This window comes from Chionomys nivalis, chromosome 23, assembly GCF_950005125.1.
Source record: "Chionomys nivalis chromosome 23, mChiNiv1.1, whole genome shotgun sequence".
Classification (NCBI taxonomy): domain Eukaryota; kingdom Metazoa; phylum Chordata; class Mammalia; order Rodentia; family Cricetidae; genus Chionomys; species Chionomys nivalis.
This window is the reverse complement of record NC_080108.1, coordinates 2,560,946-2,579,883: the sequence shown is the minus strand read 5'-3', so window position 1 is coordinate 2,579,883 and position 18,938 is coordinate 2,560,946. Positions and strand designations below refer to the sequence as shown.

The 18,938-nt window shown below is 47.3% G+C and overlaps 1 protein-coding gene across 2 annotated transcripts; it reads right to left on the bottom strand.

The window, feature by feature from the left end:
- Positions 1 to 2,783: 2,783 nt before the first annotated feature.
- Positions 2,784 to 18,834, bottom strand: Aamdc (adipogenesis associated Mth938 domain containing). Of its 2 annotated transcripts, none has more exons than XM_057755920.1 (4): positions 18,511 to 18,834; positions 10,031 to 10,180; positions 4,223 to 4,318; positions 2,784 to 2,961 (listed from the first exon to the last, which is right to left on the bottom strand). In XM_057755920.1, the coding sequence occupies exons 1-4, from the start codon at positions 18,712 to 18,714 to the stop codon at positions 2,821 to 2,823; spliced, it is 591 nt and encodes a 196-aa protein (XP_057611903.1). In that variant the 5' UTR covers positions 18,715 to 18,834; the 3' UTR covers positions 2,784 to 2,820. The 2 variants fall into 2 exon arrangements, with proteins under 2 accessions (XP_057611903.1, XP_057611904.1); XM_057755921.1 differs by having other exon boundaries at positions 18,447 to 18,596.
- Positions 18,835 to 18,938: the final 104 nt, after the last annotated feature.

The following is an 18,938-nucleotide window of genomic DNA, read 5'->3' as shown; positions in this document are numbered from 1 at the left end:
GTGGAGACAGGTGTCGGCACAATTTCACAGACAGGTGCACACACAAGCTTAAAAATGTTCAAATTTCCTTCCAGCTTCTCTCCATTACAGCTGGGAAACAGGCTTCTAGTGTTTCCTTAGAGTCCAGGCAGGTCGTGCACTTTTCTTAAAGCCCCAGATAGATTTTGTGTACGAGGTGGACATACATTATAGGTATTATACTAGGTTTTGCCCTAGTGGCAGGATGCCTTTTGCAAAGCTGTGAGAGCCGGGCGGTGGTGGCGCACGCCTTTAATCCCAGCACTTGGGAGGCAGAGGCAGGCGGATCTCTGTGAGTTCGAGACCAGCCTGGTCTACAAGAGCTAGTTCCAGGACAGGCTCCAAAACCACAGAGAAACCCTGTCTCGAAAATCAAAAAAAAAAAAAAAAAAAGATTTATTTATTTGTTATGTATACAGTATTTTGCCTGCATATCTGCCTGCAGGCCAGAAGAGGGCATCAAATCTCATTACAGATAGTTGAGAGCCACCAAATGGGTGCTGGGAATTGAACTCAGGACCTTTGGAAAAGCAGTCAGTGCACTTAACCACTGAGCCATCTCTCCAGCCCCAGTCAAGGAATTTTTTACTGCTTCCCCTGCCCCCTTATGATTTCTTTTTAATGCCGTAGTGACAATGCAGGTTGTGATGCAGTTACAACCATATCTGACTCAGTACCCACTGGAGCCATCTTAATTTAGACTGGGAGCGGGGGTTACATTACCAGATATCCCTCATACCTACCCAGGGCTGGCTTTATAAGCCGAGGGCACATAGTAGGAAGGTCCTGTCAGTCATCTGACAAGGGCACTAGGGAGGACCTCCCCAGATCTGCAGGGGCTGTCAAGTCCGTGAGGAACTCGCAGTGACCGGGGCACTAGGATTGCTTGACAGAGATGAAGACACATGAGTAGAGCTAACCTGACCTGGGTGAGGTTAAGACAGTATCTCTGCTTCACTCTAGTTATTTTTTCTCATAAAGTCCACCTTAAATTGCTCTCTAATCCATAGACTGGCTAACAGCTAATACAGATGCCTAGCTGCACAGACTGGCTAACAGTAATCTATGGATGCCTAGCTGCACAGCCTGGCTAACAGTAATCTACAGATGCCTAGCTGGAGGCATCCATCACCATCACCTGCTGCTTCTCCAACCGGACTCCACCAGGTCATCCCTTCCCAGCTCCCCTCCGTGTCCTCCTGCTGGGCTTCTGCTAGGCTGCTGCAGAGGAGCACAAAGGCCTGGCCTCCTGGAGTGGGCGTGGCCTTGGGTCAGGAGGCTGGTACAAGAGCGAGCAGCAGCCTCCTCTCCCTTCCAAGGATCTGCCCATCTCTCCCTACCTTTTATGAACTTAACCCAGTGGGAGGCAAGGGGCAGGGCCCAGGTACCTTGAGGCGGGCACACAGGTTTGTGGGCATGAGCAGGCGCTGAAGGTGTTGACTGCTCATTCTGTCTTTAGTTCCTCGCAGGTGCTGGTGGAGGCTCCCACTGTGGTTCATTTGTAAATTATCATGATCTTCTGCATTAAAATGTTTCTCTGTAAAATAATTTTTTAAGAAAAGATGCCTAATTGGGCCACCCACGTAGCTTGGAGCAAAAACTTAGCCTTTCGTGTGTGCAGCGCCCATGGAGGCCAGCAGAAGGTGCAGATCTCCTGGGCCTGAATTTACAGACTGCTGGGAGCTGCCTTGTGGGTTCTGGAGCTCAAACCTGGGTCCTCTGGAAGAGGCCAGCTCTCCTAACTCTCAAGCCTCTCCGAAGACTCAGCTTTCATCTCTGTGGTGGTGGTATCCTTCCTGGCTGTCTTCCCATCCTGCTTAAGCCAAATTAACCTTTTCTTTGCACTTGGAACTATTGTGGCATTGTGGATTTCTTCCACATAACATTCTGGGGATGCTTCAGTACAGGATCCACCATGTAACCCTGGGTGATCTGTAACCTGCTATGTAGACCATGAACATTCTGGGGATGCTTCAGTACAGGATCCACCATGTAACCCTGGGTGATCTGTAACCTGCTATGTAGACCATGCTAGTCTGGAATTTGTGGTTTCCCCTCCTCACCTCTGCAGTGCTGGATTACAATTGTGTATTGCCCTGCCTGGCTCTCCCACACACCCTTAAGATAAAAAACTGTAAACTGGGTAGTGGTGGCACACACCTTTAATCCCAGCACTCACAAGGCAGAGGCAGGAGAAGTCTACAAAGCAAGTTCCAGGACTCTACATAGGCATGGCCATGTAAGTGATTCCATCTTGAATCCACCCTGCCCAAGCCCACCAACAAAAGTTGGCTTTATGGATAAAGGTTCCAAGGCATCAACCGTGATGAGACCTTTTTTTTTTTTTTTTTTTTTTTTTTTTTTTTTTTTTAAGATTTATTTATTATGTATACAACATTCTGCCTCGATGTATGCCCGCACACCAGAAGAGGGCGCCAGATCTCATTACAGATGGTTGTGACCCACCATGTGGTTGCTGGGAATTGAACTCAGGACCTCTGGAAGAGCAGCCAGTGCTCTTAACCTCTGAGCCATCTCTCCAGCCCCCGTGATGAGACCTTTGATGCTCTAAACTTTTCCAACCTTTTCTGTATGAACCTAACACTGGCTGCACTACTGAATTTCAGCAAGCTTTCTGATCTGAGCAACCCGGAGGGCAGGAACTCCGCCTTACTCTTCTGTCAATCCATCCCCAGACATAACCCCATGCTCAGAATGCACGGTGGAGGCTGCAGTGGAGAACGGTAAGAGAGACAGGCAAGGCATCATTGCTTAGTGGTTTATTCCCCTCCGTGGGCTCCGTCAGCAGGTGGAATGGAAGACGCCTCCCACTCTGACCCCTTGGGCAACCAAGGCATTATACTCCTTCACCGCCTGCTCCGTCTGGAGGACCCGCACATCAATGCCTTGTTTCTCGAGGTACTCCACAGTGGATGGCGGCACCTGGAGAGAAGGGAGAGAGATGGCTAAGAAGGGGGAAAGGGGCCCCAGGGACTTCTTTCCTGTCCTAAGGCAAGTGTACTTCACAGAATCAGAGCACCTGTCACTTCTGTCACCGAGTGTCACCACTCCAGCATGGGGCAGGGAGCCCCAGTGAGGAGCTGGAGTCACAGTGGTTCAGAGTGTGTGCATGCGTGTGGCCGAGTTCACTCCCAATACCAGGGTGGGAAAAACAGACCACAGTCACATGCCCAAAGGGTCTCATACCCATGCTTTAGCCCTGATGAAAAGAAAAGGGGGATGCAGCATTTTGACTCAGCCCTGGATTGAAGCCTTTCCAGCTGTGTAACTCTGAGTAAGGACTCTAATTCAGCACTTATTTCTCTTAATTCTGTGTTTATGAATCAGAGATAGGGTTGTAGACTATTATTTTAACATGCGTTACATTTATTGATGCTGTGGAACATTTACTTAATGATGCAAAGATGTGTTGCAGTTTTTAATGTTGCGTCTGTTTAACTCTGTGAAGCTGTGGTTCTTTGCCTGTCCAAAGCACCTGATTGGTCTACTAAAGAGCGGACCGGTCAATAGCAAGGCAGGAGCAAGGATAGGTGGGGCTGCCAGGCAGAGAGGATAAACAGCCTTTAATCCCAGCACTTGGGAGGCAGAGGCAGGCGGATTTCTGTGAGTTCGAGACCAGCCTGGTCTACAAGAGCTAGTTCCAGGACAGGCTCCAAAACCACAGAGAAACCCTGTCTCAAAAACAAACAAACAAACAAAAAAAAAAAAAACAAAAAAAAAAGAAAGAAAGAAAGAAAGAAAGAAATAGAGAAAGATAAAAGCCCAGAGGCGAAAGGGAGATTCAAGTTAAGAAAAGCTGGCTAAGTCGGGCAGTGGGGATGCAGCAGGCCTTTCATCCCAGCACACGGGAGGCAGAGGCAGGAAGATCTCCGTGAGTTCGAGGCCAGCCTGGTTTACAAGAGCTAGTTCCAGGACAGGCACCAAAAACTACAGAGAAACCCTGTCTCAAAAATCAAAACAAACAAACAAAAACCAAAAAACCACAGTCAGGGCTGGGCACAGACTTGGAAATCCCCTTCTGACAAAGTGGAGTCGCCTTCGCGGTCTCACGCATCCTAGGTCTCACTGCCCAGCAACGAGAGGGCATGACATGGAGCTGAACGCCAGCGAAGGAGGTATCTGTAAAGCTACGGTCCAAGAGACAAGGTCTGTCCTCAGGAATGTTGCGGACAGCAGAACCTACCTTCAGGGCCTCACTCATCCCTCTGCCAATCACCAGGGTTTGCACGCCCTTCTCAGCGACTTCCTTCACGTCTGCAGGCTGCACCCCAGGGGAATGCTGGGTATGGAGGAGAGAACAGAAGGTACCAAGCTTTCTTCACAATAGAATTACTTTTTAATTTTTTTTTGGGGGGGGGGGCAGGCAGTGGTGATGCACACCTTTAATCCTTTAATCTCAGGAAACAGAGACAGGCAGATCTCTGTGAGTTCGAGGCCAGCCTGGTCTACAAGAGTGAGTTTCAGGACAGGCTCCAAAGCTACAGAGAAACCTTTTCTCGGGAAAAACAAACAAACAAACAAAAAACAACAACAAAAAAAAAACGAGTGTTTGTGTCTGTGTGTGCAAAGACCTGCCCCTGCCTGTCTCAGAGGAGCCATGAGAAAAGCTCAAGATTTTAAAATGCGCACACAGGAGGTGTGATTGTACTCTTAACCCCAGACTTCAGCTCTACAAACTCTAGGTTTGTTTTGTCAATTTTAATGAAGTAATTTTCTTTTATTTTATTTATTTATTTATTTATTTTTGATTTTTCGAGACAGGGTTTCTCTGTGGTTTTGATTTTTTTTTTTTTTTTTTGGTTTTTCGAGACAGGGCTTCTCTGTGGTTTTGGAGCCTGTCCTGGAACTAGCTCTTGTAGACCAGGCTGGTCTCGAACTCACAGAGATCCGCCTGCCTCTGCCTCCCGAGTGCTGGGATTAAAGGCGTGTGCCACCAACGCCCGGCTAATGAAGTAATTTTAAATATTTTATTCTGTCCCCTCTCTTAGCTCTCCATTGGAGGGAGGAGAGGAAGAGAAAAGAAGATTTTCCTGTGGGGGGAAATAGGACTCTCTAGAGCAATTGCTGGACTCAGCACAGCTGTATCTAGTCATTAGGTTTCAGCCTTTCTGACCTCAAGGCTGCTCCTCGGCACTGGAGTCAAGAAAAAGCCTTCAGTAGAGCAGAAGAAGTGTGTGTCTGAGTTCAAATCCCAGCTCTACCACTGCCAGCTGGGTCCTCTGTGCCTGGGTCAGTTTCCTTCTCTGTACTGTGAGAATGGAGGCTTTGGTGCTTGCACTTCCCTGTTCTTACCGTTTTTATTATTTATTTGCTTGCTTGTTTTTGAGACAGGGTTTCTTTATGGTTCCTTCCATCCCCAGCTCCAGGAATTTTTTTTTTTTTAAGATTTATTTAAAATAGCTATACAGTGTTCTGCCTGCAGGTCTACTTGCAGGCCAGAAGAGGGCACCAGATCTCATTACAAATGGTTTTGACCTACCATGTGGTTACTGAGAACTGAACTCAGTACCTCTGCAAGAGCAGCCAGTGCTCTTAACTGCTGAGCCTTTTCCCCAGCCCCCACATATACTGTCTCTCTCTCCTCTTCCACACTTCCACAGCTCCTGTTCTCAGAGGAACATCCCCCATCCCCTCCCTCCTTTTATGACTTTTCTCTCAATTAAACCCCACCAAAGTGAAAAAAAGAAATCTTGAAATGAAAATTCATGTTCATGCAAAAACTTTTTTTTCAGCCTGGTCAACACAACAAGCTCCATGACATCCAGGGCTGCTACATAGAGAAGCCCTGCCTCAAAAAACCAAAATACTGTCCCTGGGGCATGAGCTGGCTTTTTGAAGCCCACTCCATATGGCGGATGCCTTCCTCAGCCTTGATGCAGGGGGGAGGGGCTTGGTCCTGCCTTGACTAAATGTGCCAGGCTTTGTTGACTCCCCATGGAAGGCCTTACCCTTTCTGAGGAGTGGATGGGGTGTGTGTGTGGTCTGGAGGGTGATGAGGAGGGAGTGGAAGGAGTGGAGGGAGGGAGAACTGTGGTTGGTATGTGAAATGAATAAAAACAACAACAACGGAACACTGGTTCTTTTCCAGAGGACCCAGTTTGGAGTTCCGGCATATATGGTGGCTCAGCACCGTGACTCCAGTCCAGGGGTCCAGCACCTTTGGACACTGCATGCGAGTGTTGCACAGAGATGCATGCAGGCAAAACACCTATAATGCAAAATAAAATAAAAAACAAATTTAAAAAGTATTTGAGACTTTAAAATGTTTATGGATTTTGGTTTTATGTGTCTTTTGCATGTGTTTTACATGTGTTTGTCCACATGAATATCTGTGTACCAGGAGCATGTCTAGTGTCTGGAGGTCAGAAAGCGGTGTCAGATCCCTAAAAATGGAGTTACAGACAATTGTAAATCACCATGTGGTCACTGGAGCTCAAAACCGGGTTCCCTAGAAGAGAAACAAGCGCTGACAACTTCCGAGGCATTTCTTCAGCCGCAGATTGTAATGTTTAAATACTTAACATTTTTAAGGACAAACTGGAAAAGGGACATACATGATCACAACTTTTTTTGTTTTTTTTTTGTTTTTTTTTTAAAGATTTTTATTTATTATGTATATAGGTTTCTTCCTTCAGGTATCCTGCAGTACAGAATAGGACACCAGATCTTATTACAGATGGTTGTGAGCCACCATGTGGTTGCTGGGAATTGAACTCAGGACCTTTGGAAGAGCAGCCAGTGCTCTATTCCTCTGAGCCATCTCTCCAGCCACCTGTTGTTTTGGTTTTTTGAGACAGGGTTTCTCTGTAGCTTTGGAGCCTGTCCTGGAACTAGCTCTTGGTAGACCACGCTGGCCTCGAACTCACAGAGATCCGCCTGCCTCTGCCTCCCGAGTGCTGGGATTGATCACAACTGTTAATTAAGACTATAAAAGAATTAATAAATAAATATTTATTTATTTATTATGTATACAATATTCTGTCTGTGTGTATGCCTGAAGGCCAGAAGAGAGCACCAGACCTCTTTACAGATGGCTGTGAGCCACCATGTGGTTGCTGGGAATTGAACTCAGGACCTTTGGAAGAGCAGGCAATGCTCTTAACCACTGAGCCATCTCTCCAGCCCCCTCAGATGCTCTTCTTAAGCCACACTCTCTGATCAATCCCAGATCCACCATGAACTAAACTAATAAACATGATTTTAAAAAATTTAGTGTTTTTTTTTTTTTTTTTCTGAAGCTATGACCACAGTGAACATTTACTAGAATTACAGGCCAGGGTTGGAGAACTTCACCTTCCTTAAATAAATGCACTCATGCAAATTCCTGGACAGTTACTTCATTTAACAACGACTAGCAACTGTTTTGAACAGAGCCACGACACCCAGACTCTTGGGGCGCACGTTGTTTCAGGACAGCAGCTATCATGAAACAGGACCGCTGGCGGCTGGAAGTGCCGGGAGGTTGTCAGCCGGCGACACTGTGATCCTTGGCAGTCAGACTAGAGCTAGTGGGAGCCCAGCGGAGCTGCTGCATCAGTGAAACGCACTGATGGGTTAGGCCGCGCTGACCTGCAGGCCCACAGTGTCCTGCGCCGAGCAGTAAAAGATAACAGCAGGGGCCAGTGGATTCAGGGCGGGCAGCAATTACTCTCGGCTTCTCTGGGAACCTGGAATTGGAGCTGTGCTGTTTTCCACCTGCCCTCAGCCCTATGTGCTTCCAGGTCCTCAAGGCAACCAAGGTTCTCACAGAGCGTGATTCTGTTCTCTACTAAGAGGCTTTTATCACAGAGCCTAGGGCTGTAAAGCTCAGGTTTTTCTTGGGGGAAGCTGATAATCGTAGCACAGTGTCTTGACTGCTACCCAGTAGAGCAGCCGGACAAGAGGATTTCATTCTTTGTGGCTCAGAAATTTTATGATTAAACTGAAAAGGAAACATGGCTAAATTAAACTTTCAAAGAACCATTTCCTTCTGCCCGATCACAGGCTTGCATGGACAGCAGGCGTACTAGTCGCTGGCTGCACTGTGGTAAAGATGGTGGGAGTCTATGCCCTCTAGATACTGTCTGGGTTGTGTTCTCATTGTCCCTCGCCTGAGTGACAGCCTCTCTACTGATCTTGACTCTCCCAGGGCCCTGGCTCCTTTTCTGCCACAGTACGGTGAAACTCCTCACCACAGTTCTCCACACTGATCTTAGCCTCCCTCCCTCCAGCTTCGGGCCATGGGAGCCCTGAGTGTCAGCAGCCTTCCCACAGTCTAACAAGGCAGGTTGAAAAGGGTCTTCTGTTGCATGCTTGCCCGTGGCCAGCACTCCCAGGAATGGGGGATTCTGTGGGGTAGTGCATAAACCAAACCGCAGACCCAAACCGCACTGGCCTAAACCCTGCAGCACTTGTAATACAGGATCGCCAGGCCCACATACAGCTTTGTTCTGAGGACAAACCACGTCAGAAAGGAGCTGGAAGTCCTGATGCCCACCTCTCCCGTCAACACGCGTGTCTAGATCTCTTTCCTCTCAACCAAGCTGGTGTGGGAGGTCTTTCTGTCTCTGTGTTGCTTTTATTGGTTAATGGATAAAGAACGGCTTTGAGCCTATGGCAGGGAAGAACAGAACTAGGCGGGGGTAGGGGGGTGGGGGTGGTGGTGTGTGTGGTAAACTGTATGCCGGGAGGAAGAAGGGAGGAGTCAGAGAGTAGCCATGGAGTCACTGCCAGAGACAGACACAGATGTGCTGAAACTTTGCTGTTAGGCCACGACCTCATGGTGGTGCACAGATTAATGGAGATGCGTTAAGTGAATATGTAGGAGTTAGCCAATAACAAGCTAGAGCTAATGGGCCAAGCAGTGATTTAATTAATACAGTTTCTGTGTGATTATTTTGGGGCTAAGCGGCCAGGAACCAACAAATGGCCCCTCCTGTAACACCAAGCCAATAGCCTGATCTGGCCTACAGTTTTTTAGGACTGAATTCCCAAACAAACAAAAAGAGTCATTCCAGGAGCTGGATGTGCAGACGGAGAAAGTGGCATTGGCTGTTCATGGTTGCGGGGGCTCTCTTGGGGGTTAATAAATATATCCCAGGATTCCGAGAATAGCAACTGTACAAGTTCATGAATATGAATGGAATTTTGGGTCCATTACATTACATTGTGTAGTCTGTTGTGTGTGTGTGAGTGGGGGTTTTGCCTACATGTATGTCTGTGCACCATCATGGGTGTTTTGCCTACACGTATGTCTGTGCACCATCATGGGTGTTTTGCCTACATGTGTGTCTGTACGCCATCATGGGTGTTTTGCCTACATGTATGTCTGTACACCATCATGGATGCTGGAGTGACAGATGGTTGTGAGTAGCCATGAGAGTGCTAATGGAATCCAGATCTTCCGCAAGAGTAGCCGGTATTCTCAACTGCTGAGCCAGCTTTCAGCCTTGTATTCTGTACTTCAAAAGGGGCAGTTCAACAGTGATGAACGTATTTGGCAGAGAAGAGGAGGTCGGAAGTTACTTGGTCAGCCTCCTGGAGGTCAGCCAGTCTATCACTGCATCTCACTGGTCAGTGTCCTGGAGGTCAGCCAGTCTATCACTGCATCTCACTGGTCAGTATCCTGGAGGTCAGCCAGTCTATCACTGCATCTCACTGGTCAGCCTCCTGGAGTGTCAGCCAGTCTATCACTGCATCTCACTGGTCAGTGTCCTGGAGGTCAGCCAGTCTATCACTGCATCTCACTGGTCAGTGTCCTGGAGGTCAGCCAGTCTATCACTGCATCTCACTGGTCAGTGTCCTGGAGGTAAGCCAGTCTATCACTGCATCTCACTGGTCAGTGTCCTGGAGGTCAGCCAGTCTATCACTGCATCTCACTGGTCAGTGTCCTGGAGGTCAGCCAGTCTATCACTGCATCTCACTGGTCAGTGTCCTGGAGGTCAGCCAGTCTATCACTGCATCTCACTGGTCAGCCTCCTGGAGGTCAGCCAGTCTCATCACAGAATCTTACCTCAGTTCCTGTTTCTCTCCAATCCCAAGCCCGACTGCCTCCGGGCCATACTTTGCAATCCTTGTAGGTTGAGGTAGAGCCTTGCACTTTCATTTGCCCCCAAGAGAGGGAAGCAATTTTAGGGGAAGCCATGAGTAAGGGGGCTGCAATCTGAAGTTAAAGAAAAAGGTGCCAAGTCAGTCACTAAGGAAAGTTGAAACCACTTCAAAATCCAGAGATAGTGCCCCAATTCTCCATAAGATTCTCACCCCATTGTAAGTAAATCCTCCCCCCCCTCTGTTTCTTGAGACAGGGTTTCTCTGTGTAGCCCTGGCTGTTCTGGAACTCACTCTGTAGACCAGGCTGGCCTCAAACTTGCAGAGATCCACCTGCCTCTGCCTCTGCCTCCTGAGAGCTGGGATTAAAGGCATTCGCCACCACCGCCCGGTTACTAAGCATTTCTCTAAGACATAGACATTATTCTTGGAATCCAGAATCACGAAAGCACAGAGGGCAGAGATGACAAGTATTCTAAAGACTCCAGAGGTAACCCTCAGGATAAAGTCTGAAAGTAGAGATTTAGTGAGGTGTGGTGGTGTTCTAGGCAGTGTTCAAGGCCACCCTGCTCTAGGAAGTGAGTTCTAGGACAGCCAACGCTGGGGCAATGGCTCAGAGGTTAAGAACACTAGCTGTTCTTCTGGAGGACCTGAGTTCAATTCCCAGTAACCACACGGTGGGATCTGATGCCTACTTCTGGCATAAAGGCACTCATATACATAAAATAAATAAATCTTTTTTTTTTTAAAGATTTATTTTATTTATTATGTATACAGTGTTCTGCCTGTGTGCATACCTGCACCCCAGAAGAGGGCACCAGACCCCATTACAGATGGTTGTCAGCCACCATGTGGTTGCTGGGAATTGAACTCAGGACCTTTGGAAGAGCAGGCAATGCTCTTAACCTCTGAGCCATCTCTCCAGCCCAAATAAATAAATCTTTAAAAAAAAACTTAAAACAATAATGAAAAAACCTATCAATGAAACCAAAACAAAATAATTAAAGTGAAAAAAAGCTCAACACCTTGCTTTTGAAAATAAAACAATTACTTGTCCCTCCACAATTAAAACTACTAAGTGCCTGTTTATACACACCACTGAGTTCCCAGCTCCCAGGAAGTCCCCTATCCACATTCTGTAGGCACCTAAGTGCAACTCTGGGAGCCAGCCATGATAAGTTAAGTATGGGCAGGTCACCCAAAGGAAGTTCTTTAATTCTGTAAAGTTCTTTACATTCTGTAGGTACCTAAGTGCAACTCTGGGGGCCAGCCATGATAAGCTAAGTGTGGGCAGGTCTCCCAAAGGAAGTTTGGTGACAAGCTAAGTATGGGCAGGTCTCCCAAAGGAAGCTCTTTACTTCCAACCATTATCACCTGCCATCTGTAAATTTAAATGAAGGCCAGGGCTACATAGAAGGATCCTGTCTCAACCAACCAACCAACAAATAACTAAATAATCCAACAAAGTAGTTCCTTTTTCAGAAACACAAGATAATTTTTTAAAACCTAAAACTACTGAGCATGATGGTGTAACCTTTGCCCTCGGCAGTCAGCGGAGGCAGCTAACTTAGGCTAGCCAGGGCAACACAGTGAGACCCCGTCAAAAAAATTATTATTTTTACAGTCTGTGCGTGCAAGTCACATCGTGTTTATGTAGAGGTTAGACCTGCTTCTCTCCAGCCACCTCGTGGGATTTCAGGATGGAATCCAGGTGGTCAGCCTCTACCCACTTAGCTGTCCCCTGTCCCTAAGAAAACTTTTGAGAAGCAGCAAAATGAATTATGGGAAATAGTAAACTGGTGTGAGCAGAGGATGCCTGTATCTGTGCCTTGAGCCATGTGCTATGGCTTCTAGCACAAAATGCCACAGGTGGCTTCAATGGCAGAACTTTCTTCTCTCACTTTGGAAAGCCAGAATGTAAGATAAAAATGCCAGCATGGTTGGTTCATGTGAGACCTTTTTATGACTTGCAAATGGTCACCTTGCTACACTCTCAGGTGACCCTTTCTACAACCACACACATTTCAGTGCTGCTCCCTATCCTTTGTTAAAAATAATAATAATAATAATAATAAAAAGGGTTTATCTTTGTTTATGTGTGTGGACATAAGCTTGCATGAGTAAACTGCACCACCTGCATGCAGGAGCCCACGGAGGCCAGTAGAGGGCGCTGGATCCTTTGGAATTAGAGTTTCACATGGTTGTGAGACACTTTGCTTGCTGGGAACCAAACCCGCGGTCTTCAGCAAGAGCAGTAGGCACTCTTATCTGATGCACCATCTCTTTAACTCCTTCCTGTCTGTAGGGAAAGAAGGAAGCCGAGTGCGGGATACTCTGAATGCACAGCCATTACAGGGATCAAGGCCTCAGACTCCTGGGAAATTGGCAAAGTTTTCTTCCTTCTCCAAGTGTTGACGGACGACTGATCAGTGTGCAAACTAGCAATGGTAGCATCCTTCTCTCTTCTTCCTGTTTCCTACAGAGAGTAGCTGACCCCCGGCCCAGGCTGTACATAAGAACCACTACCCCGAGGTCCAGAGTGCTGAGGTAGTTGCTGCTGCTGCTGGAGTACCGCCCACCTGCCCCAGCTTTTCTGTGGCCTGTGTAGGTCACTTTGGTATTGTCCTCTCCCCATTCTCTAGCCATCCCCAGCCAGCTTTCTAGATCCAAGCCAGAAGCTTCTCTGCACTTCTTTAAGACTGGGTCTCACTATGTAGTCATGACTATACCAGAACTCGGACAGAAACTTGCTCTATAGACCACTCTGGCCTAGAATGGACAGAGATGCTCCTGCTTCTGTCTCCTGAGCTCTGGGATTAAAGGTCTGTACCACCATACTCATTATTACTATTATTATTAAATTTTATGTGTATGGGTGTTTTGCCTGCATGAGTTTCTGTGCACCATGAACATGCTTGGTGCCTACAGAGGACACAAAAAGGGTCAGAACCTCTGGAACTGAAGTTACAGGCAGATGTGAGCCGCCATGTGGGTGCTGGGAATCAAAACCAGGTCCTCTGGAAGAGCAGCCAGTGCTCTTAACCACTGAGCCATCTCTCCAGTCCCCATTTTACATTAACATTATAGCAAACATTACAAAGATGTTTGAAATCCTTCTGGTTTGAAATTAATGTTTAAACATCCTTCCTCATGGCTCAAAAGCCAATGTGTAAAATATATCCTAATGTAATGATATCAACATGAACAACGAACAAATTTCAGGATACTGCAAGGGCAGACTACAGCTTCCATTTTCTGATACGGACGGTAACTCTGTGAGGTTGAGCAGCTTGAAGAGGGTGATGACTGGAACCTGGTCGGTCAGCCCATCTTCCCACCACACTGTCTGGATACTACAGACATTCTTCTGCAAGTCCATCAGCGGCCCCGATTCCATCTCCTCTGCTCTAAAAAGGTAGTGGCTTCCTCCTTCCATTCAGTTTGATAGAAATAGGAATGAGGGCTTCTTGGCTCTTCCTTAGTTGCTACTCTAGTTTCTTTGAAACAGGGTTTCTCTCTGTAGCCCTGGCTGGCTTTTTTTTTTTTAACTTCCTTTTTTTATTATTAAATTTATTTATTTATTTATTAGAGATTTCTGCCTCCTCCCCGCCACCGTAGCTGGCTTTGAACTCACAGAGATCTGCCTGCCTCTGACTCCCGAGGTTAGCTGGGACTAAAGGCGTGCATGCAGTACCACACCCGGCCAAAGTTTGGTTGTTTTTTTTTTTTTTTTCTTTTCTGCATCCATTGAAATGAATGGGCCTTTTTCTTTATTCTGTTAATATGATGTAATATAGAGACTGATTTTTGTATGCTAAAGCAAATTTTGTATGCTTGGGATAAATTCCATTAGTTACTGTGTATATAATTACTGTGAAATTGTTAATCCCAAAGATGAGAGGAGAAAGACCACTGACCCAAATCATCAAGGCTAAATTAATTTTTTTTTTAATTTTTTTTGGTTTTTCGAGACAGGGTTTCTCTGTGGTTTTGGAACCTGTCCTGGAACTAGCTCTTGTAGACCAGGCTGGTCTCGAACTCACAGAGATCCGCCTGCCTCTGCCTCTCAAGTGCTGGGATTAAAGGCGTGCGCCACCACCGCCCGGCTAAGGCTAAATTAATTAAAGCAAGCAATTAAAGTGATCTTTTGCTTTAATTAATAATAATAAAACAACAAGTCTTTTATTCACGTACATGGGCTTCCTCCTCTTAAGATGGGGCTCAAGAGGTCAGCACTGGACATGAGGAAGACAAGGTTTTATAGCTCGGGGTAGGGGATTTCCGGTTGAGGAATTTGGTGGGCAACACTGACTGGGTTATAGGAGCAGAATATAAGCAGAGTTAGTTCTAAGGACCTGCTCAAACAAAGGCATGACTGCAAGGTGGTTGAATCAAGGTAGTCATAGTAACAGGCAGTCATAAAAACGCTATGACACAAAAACATGGTTGCTGTTTCCTGGAACAAAAACCATTTGTAGTTAAAGTTACAGGTAGCGCAAAGCCCGGTCCTTGAGAAACAGACTTAGTCATAAACAGGAATGAGCCTAGTTTGTTTTTACTATAAGATGACTTTTAAGGGGGCCGGAGGGATGGCTCCGGGTTTTAAGGGCACTGAAAGCTCCTCCAGGGGACCAGGTTCAAGTTTCCACATGCAGTTCGCAACCGTCTGTAACTCTAGTTCCAGGGGATCCAGCACCCTCACAAAGACACACATGGAGGCGGCACACAGATGCTCATTTAAAGAAGAAGAAAAAGATGACTTTTAAACCTAAAATGGAGGCAGACTGGTTCTTCAAAACAATACTTTTGGGATCCTGTTGAGAGATTAGGAAATGGACCTCCAGGTAGGCGGACAGACAGGGAGAGGGGCCATGGCTAGTTAACAAAGGTGGCGAATTCACAAGATGGCCAGAGTCTTTCTCACCTTTTTGACTGGAACAAAAGCCCCATAGCTTAGGACAAAGGCACTGTAGGCTTCTGCCTCTCACAGCAGGCCCCCTGCTGAGGGACTGGCCCAACAAGTTCAAGGCCTGCTCAGGACCTGCCACACATTGGTTCTCAGTCAACCATCCTAGCTTCCTACAAACTGACCAATCCTAAGTTAGGGAGGAAGGCTCTTCAGAGGCTTGGCCCTCCTCCTCGCCCCCTCCCCAGCACACACAGAGACTACATTTTTTCAGCTTCCTGAGTCTTTCTTCTGCTTTATGGGGGCATTCTTCTTCTCTGTGCCTGCTGTGTGTGTGTGTTTCCAAACCTCACTAAAAGTCTTTCTTCAGCTGCTGATTCTGCCGGTGGTGTTTAGATTTCTTTCTTGCTTGCTACCTGTTGCACTTCAGATTTTTCCTGCCTTGTAATTCCTTAACTGGGAGAAAAAATGACCTGATCAAGGCCCTAGACTGTGTCACTTCAGGACCCCAGACTGTGTGTGTCACTTCAGGACCCCCAGACTGTGTGTGTCACTTCAGGACCCCTAGACTGTGTCACTTCAGGACCCCAGACTGTGTGTGTCACTTCAGGACCCCTAGACTGACTGCATTATTTCCCTTTTTAAAAAATTCTCTTTCATTTTTAGTATAATTTTGATCTTGACGCACTAAATTGATGGTGAAAACACGCCAATGAGTCATGAGTCACAGTTTGAATCTACGGCTGTCAGCTGGGGGCATATTAGAAATATTTAAGAATGAGAGAACATAAACACAGACTACATAGAAATGAAAGTGGCGTGCTGGGATAAGTTCTCTCGGTATCTGTGTTAGATAGCCTATTGCTGCAGCTCACCGGAGCGGCACTGGACGACAAGAACGGCAGAGGACAGAGGCGTGCTTCGGAGGCTCAGGGCAGGGACTCCTCTGCCACTAACGTGTTAGCAACTCTGTGGTCCACAGCAGTGTGTAGGCCCCGAAACAGCAACAGTATCGTGGGCGTGTGCTGTTTACTGTTTTTCAACAACAGACTTCGTGAAAGCATGACCTTAATTTTGCTTTGTAGCAAGACATCTCTATCTTTGGATGGATCTAATTTTCAGAGGCCCAAGGGCTGTGCTCTCATTCCAGTCTGGATTAGAAAAGCAGAAGCCCCTGCCTTAGTTATCAGTCCCCTTTGGATAAGGCTGTGAATTAAGTATACTAAAGAAAACGACAGCATCAAAGCCTATGCTTTTCTGGGATTTTTCAAGACAGGGTTTCTTTGTGTAGTCTTGACTGTCCTGGAACTCACTGGAGACTGGGCTTCCTCGAACTCATTAAAGGTGGAAGAAGTTAGGCAGTGGTGGCACACACCTTTAATCCCAAAACTCGGGAGGCAGAGTTCGAGGCCAGCCTAGACTACAAGAGGAAGTTTCAGGACAGCCAGGGCTGTTACACAGAGAAATCCTGTCTCAAAATACCAAGAAAAAAAAGGTGGAAGGAGAGAAGGGATTCCATGAAGTTGTCTTCTGATCTGCAGGCATGTAGCACAAAAGTCTGCACACACAAATGATATCTTAAAAGAATCATTATTCTAGGCAATAACTTTGTTTCAGAGAAATTTTTTTCTCTTTAAAAACAAGTTTCTTTGATAATGAAAATGATACAGACCTTTATGATTTTTCCCTCTTTTTACCTGGAAATGTATAACAAAATTCAATGATTATCTCTTGAAGCCCTTTTCCATGTTCCTGGCATAATCATCTGCCCATTAAAAAAAAATCTATATTTAGTCATTCATTTTCTTATTTTACATGATTCATAATATATGTTGCTTTATATTAGCTTTAGGTAGTAGATATTACATAAGTTTTAAATATACCTTTAGAACTTTGGCTTAAAGTAATAAATTGTAGGCTAAATATCAACTTAAATGATAGGAACATCTTTTTCTTTATCTTTTTGAGTCAAGGTTTCTCTGTAATTTTGGCGCCTGTCCTGGATTTTACTCTGTAGACCAGGCTGGCCTCAAACTCACAGAGATTCGCCTGCCTTTGCCTCCCAAGTGGTGGAATTAAAGGCGTGCGCCACCACTGCCCTACTGGAACATCTTTTTTTGATAACAAGAAAGATTTGTTTATTTGAAACAGACTCTCACTACGTAGCCCTATCTGGCCTCAACTCAGAGCTCTTTCTTTCTGCTTCTGTTCACTGTCGGCTGGGATTAAAGGAGTGAGTGCATTTTAAAGTACATACAATGTGGCAGGGAATTACACTAACCACTTTATTGGGAATTATCCATGTTGGAGATACTATCACTTCTCTTTAGTGATGTTTGAAGTAATGGAGGAACTTCAGAAGGTTATAAAGTATTTAGGAGTAGGACTCAGGTGTGCCTCAATCCAAAATTCCGGCTGCTAGCATACATACATTGTTTCCCAAGCAGCACTAGGATTCTTTCTGGGAGAATGTTACATCTTACTCCTCAGTGGAATGGAACTCGACTTCCTATCAAACTTGCCGTTCTATGGTCTCCCAGTCCTCTACATAGAGCCCTAGTTCACTCTCAGAGCCTGAGCTGAGCCCAGAGTCTTTCCTCCAGTAGAGCTTGGTTTCTCGGATTCTGTCGTGTGTGTGTGTGTGTGTGTGTGTGTGGGGGGGGGGGGGTTCCTCACTAGTGATCCCTCCGCTGGTGAGCCCTGGGATTCTGTTGAGATTCGTGTGCTTCAGTATTGTATAAGAATTTCCACTAGGCAAGGAAGCTCTTTAAACAGGAAAGTAAAACAACTCAAAATCGCCTCAGGAAGTCCCTGAAACCGGCCAGATTCACCAGGTCCCTCCCTACCAGAGTTAGCGATAAAAGCTGAGACACCCCTCAGACTGAAGGAAGCTGGGCTTCAAAGAAGACTCTGGGATCAGACCAGCTGCCTGGAAGAATCAGAAACCATCAGCTGAAGGGGTTCAGACCAGAGTCTCTGGGAAACTACACTACTCTCCAACCTGCTGAGCTGTCTGCAGACTGTGCAGGGTGCTCCAGGTGTTGGGAGCTGTCACCCGTGCAGGGTTCCCAGCTTTCGGGAGCTGTCACCGTGCTGGGTTCCCAGCTTTTGGGAGCTGTCACCCGCGCTGTGGTGTGCCTTACAGATGCAGCTGTCTTTGAGTCATTTCTGCTCCTGTACGTAAACCCTCACCCATACATACTCGAGTAAAAATAAAACTCATGGGTTCACAAGTTGGACTTTGGTGCTATCTGTACTTTGGTCCATCTGTGGGAGCCCTACCTGGGGCGAGGAGACCTGTATAGCGTCTCCCCAGGAACAGCTCAGTCACACAACCCTCCGCAGAGGGCAAGAGCCCCCGGCGACCTTCCCGAGAGACTTTCCTCCACGGTCCCGCACCTCGCCACAACCGCACCTTCCTCCACTTTCCCTAACCGCTCCCCACAGTCGCACTCCCAGCCGCCATTCTCTTTACCCTCCGTCCAACTTCCCCTCCTTCTCCCGGTCGCCTCCGTCCCCGGGTCCCGGAGATCACTCACGGAGCGCCGCTGCTCCCCGCTGCTCTCCGCGGCTCCCGGAGTCCGCCAGTCCGGGTGCTTTCCCTCTTCCCCGCCGCTCAGCTCCCAGGCCTGGGGCGAGGCTAGCCGAGCGCCCCGCCCCTCGCTTCCCATTGGCTGCCGTCCAGGCGAGTCCCGCCCCCGGGCTCGCCGCCCGCCCCTCCGCCCCGCTCTTCTTGTTTTCATTCCCCCTGTCACACGAGGCCGCGGCGACCCCGGAGTGGGAGGGGAGAAGAAGTCGGCGAGGGCCGGGGACGGGAAGAGGGCGGAGAGCGGAGGTCCCGGAGCGCCTCTCTGGCCCCCCTAGCGCACGCGCTTCTCGACTGCTCTGGGCCGGCGTGGTATTGTGGGATCGCGGCGCCCGGGCCTGAGACGCTCGCCGCCGCCGGGGCGTCCACTCGAGAGAGCGA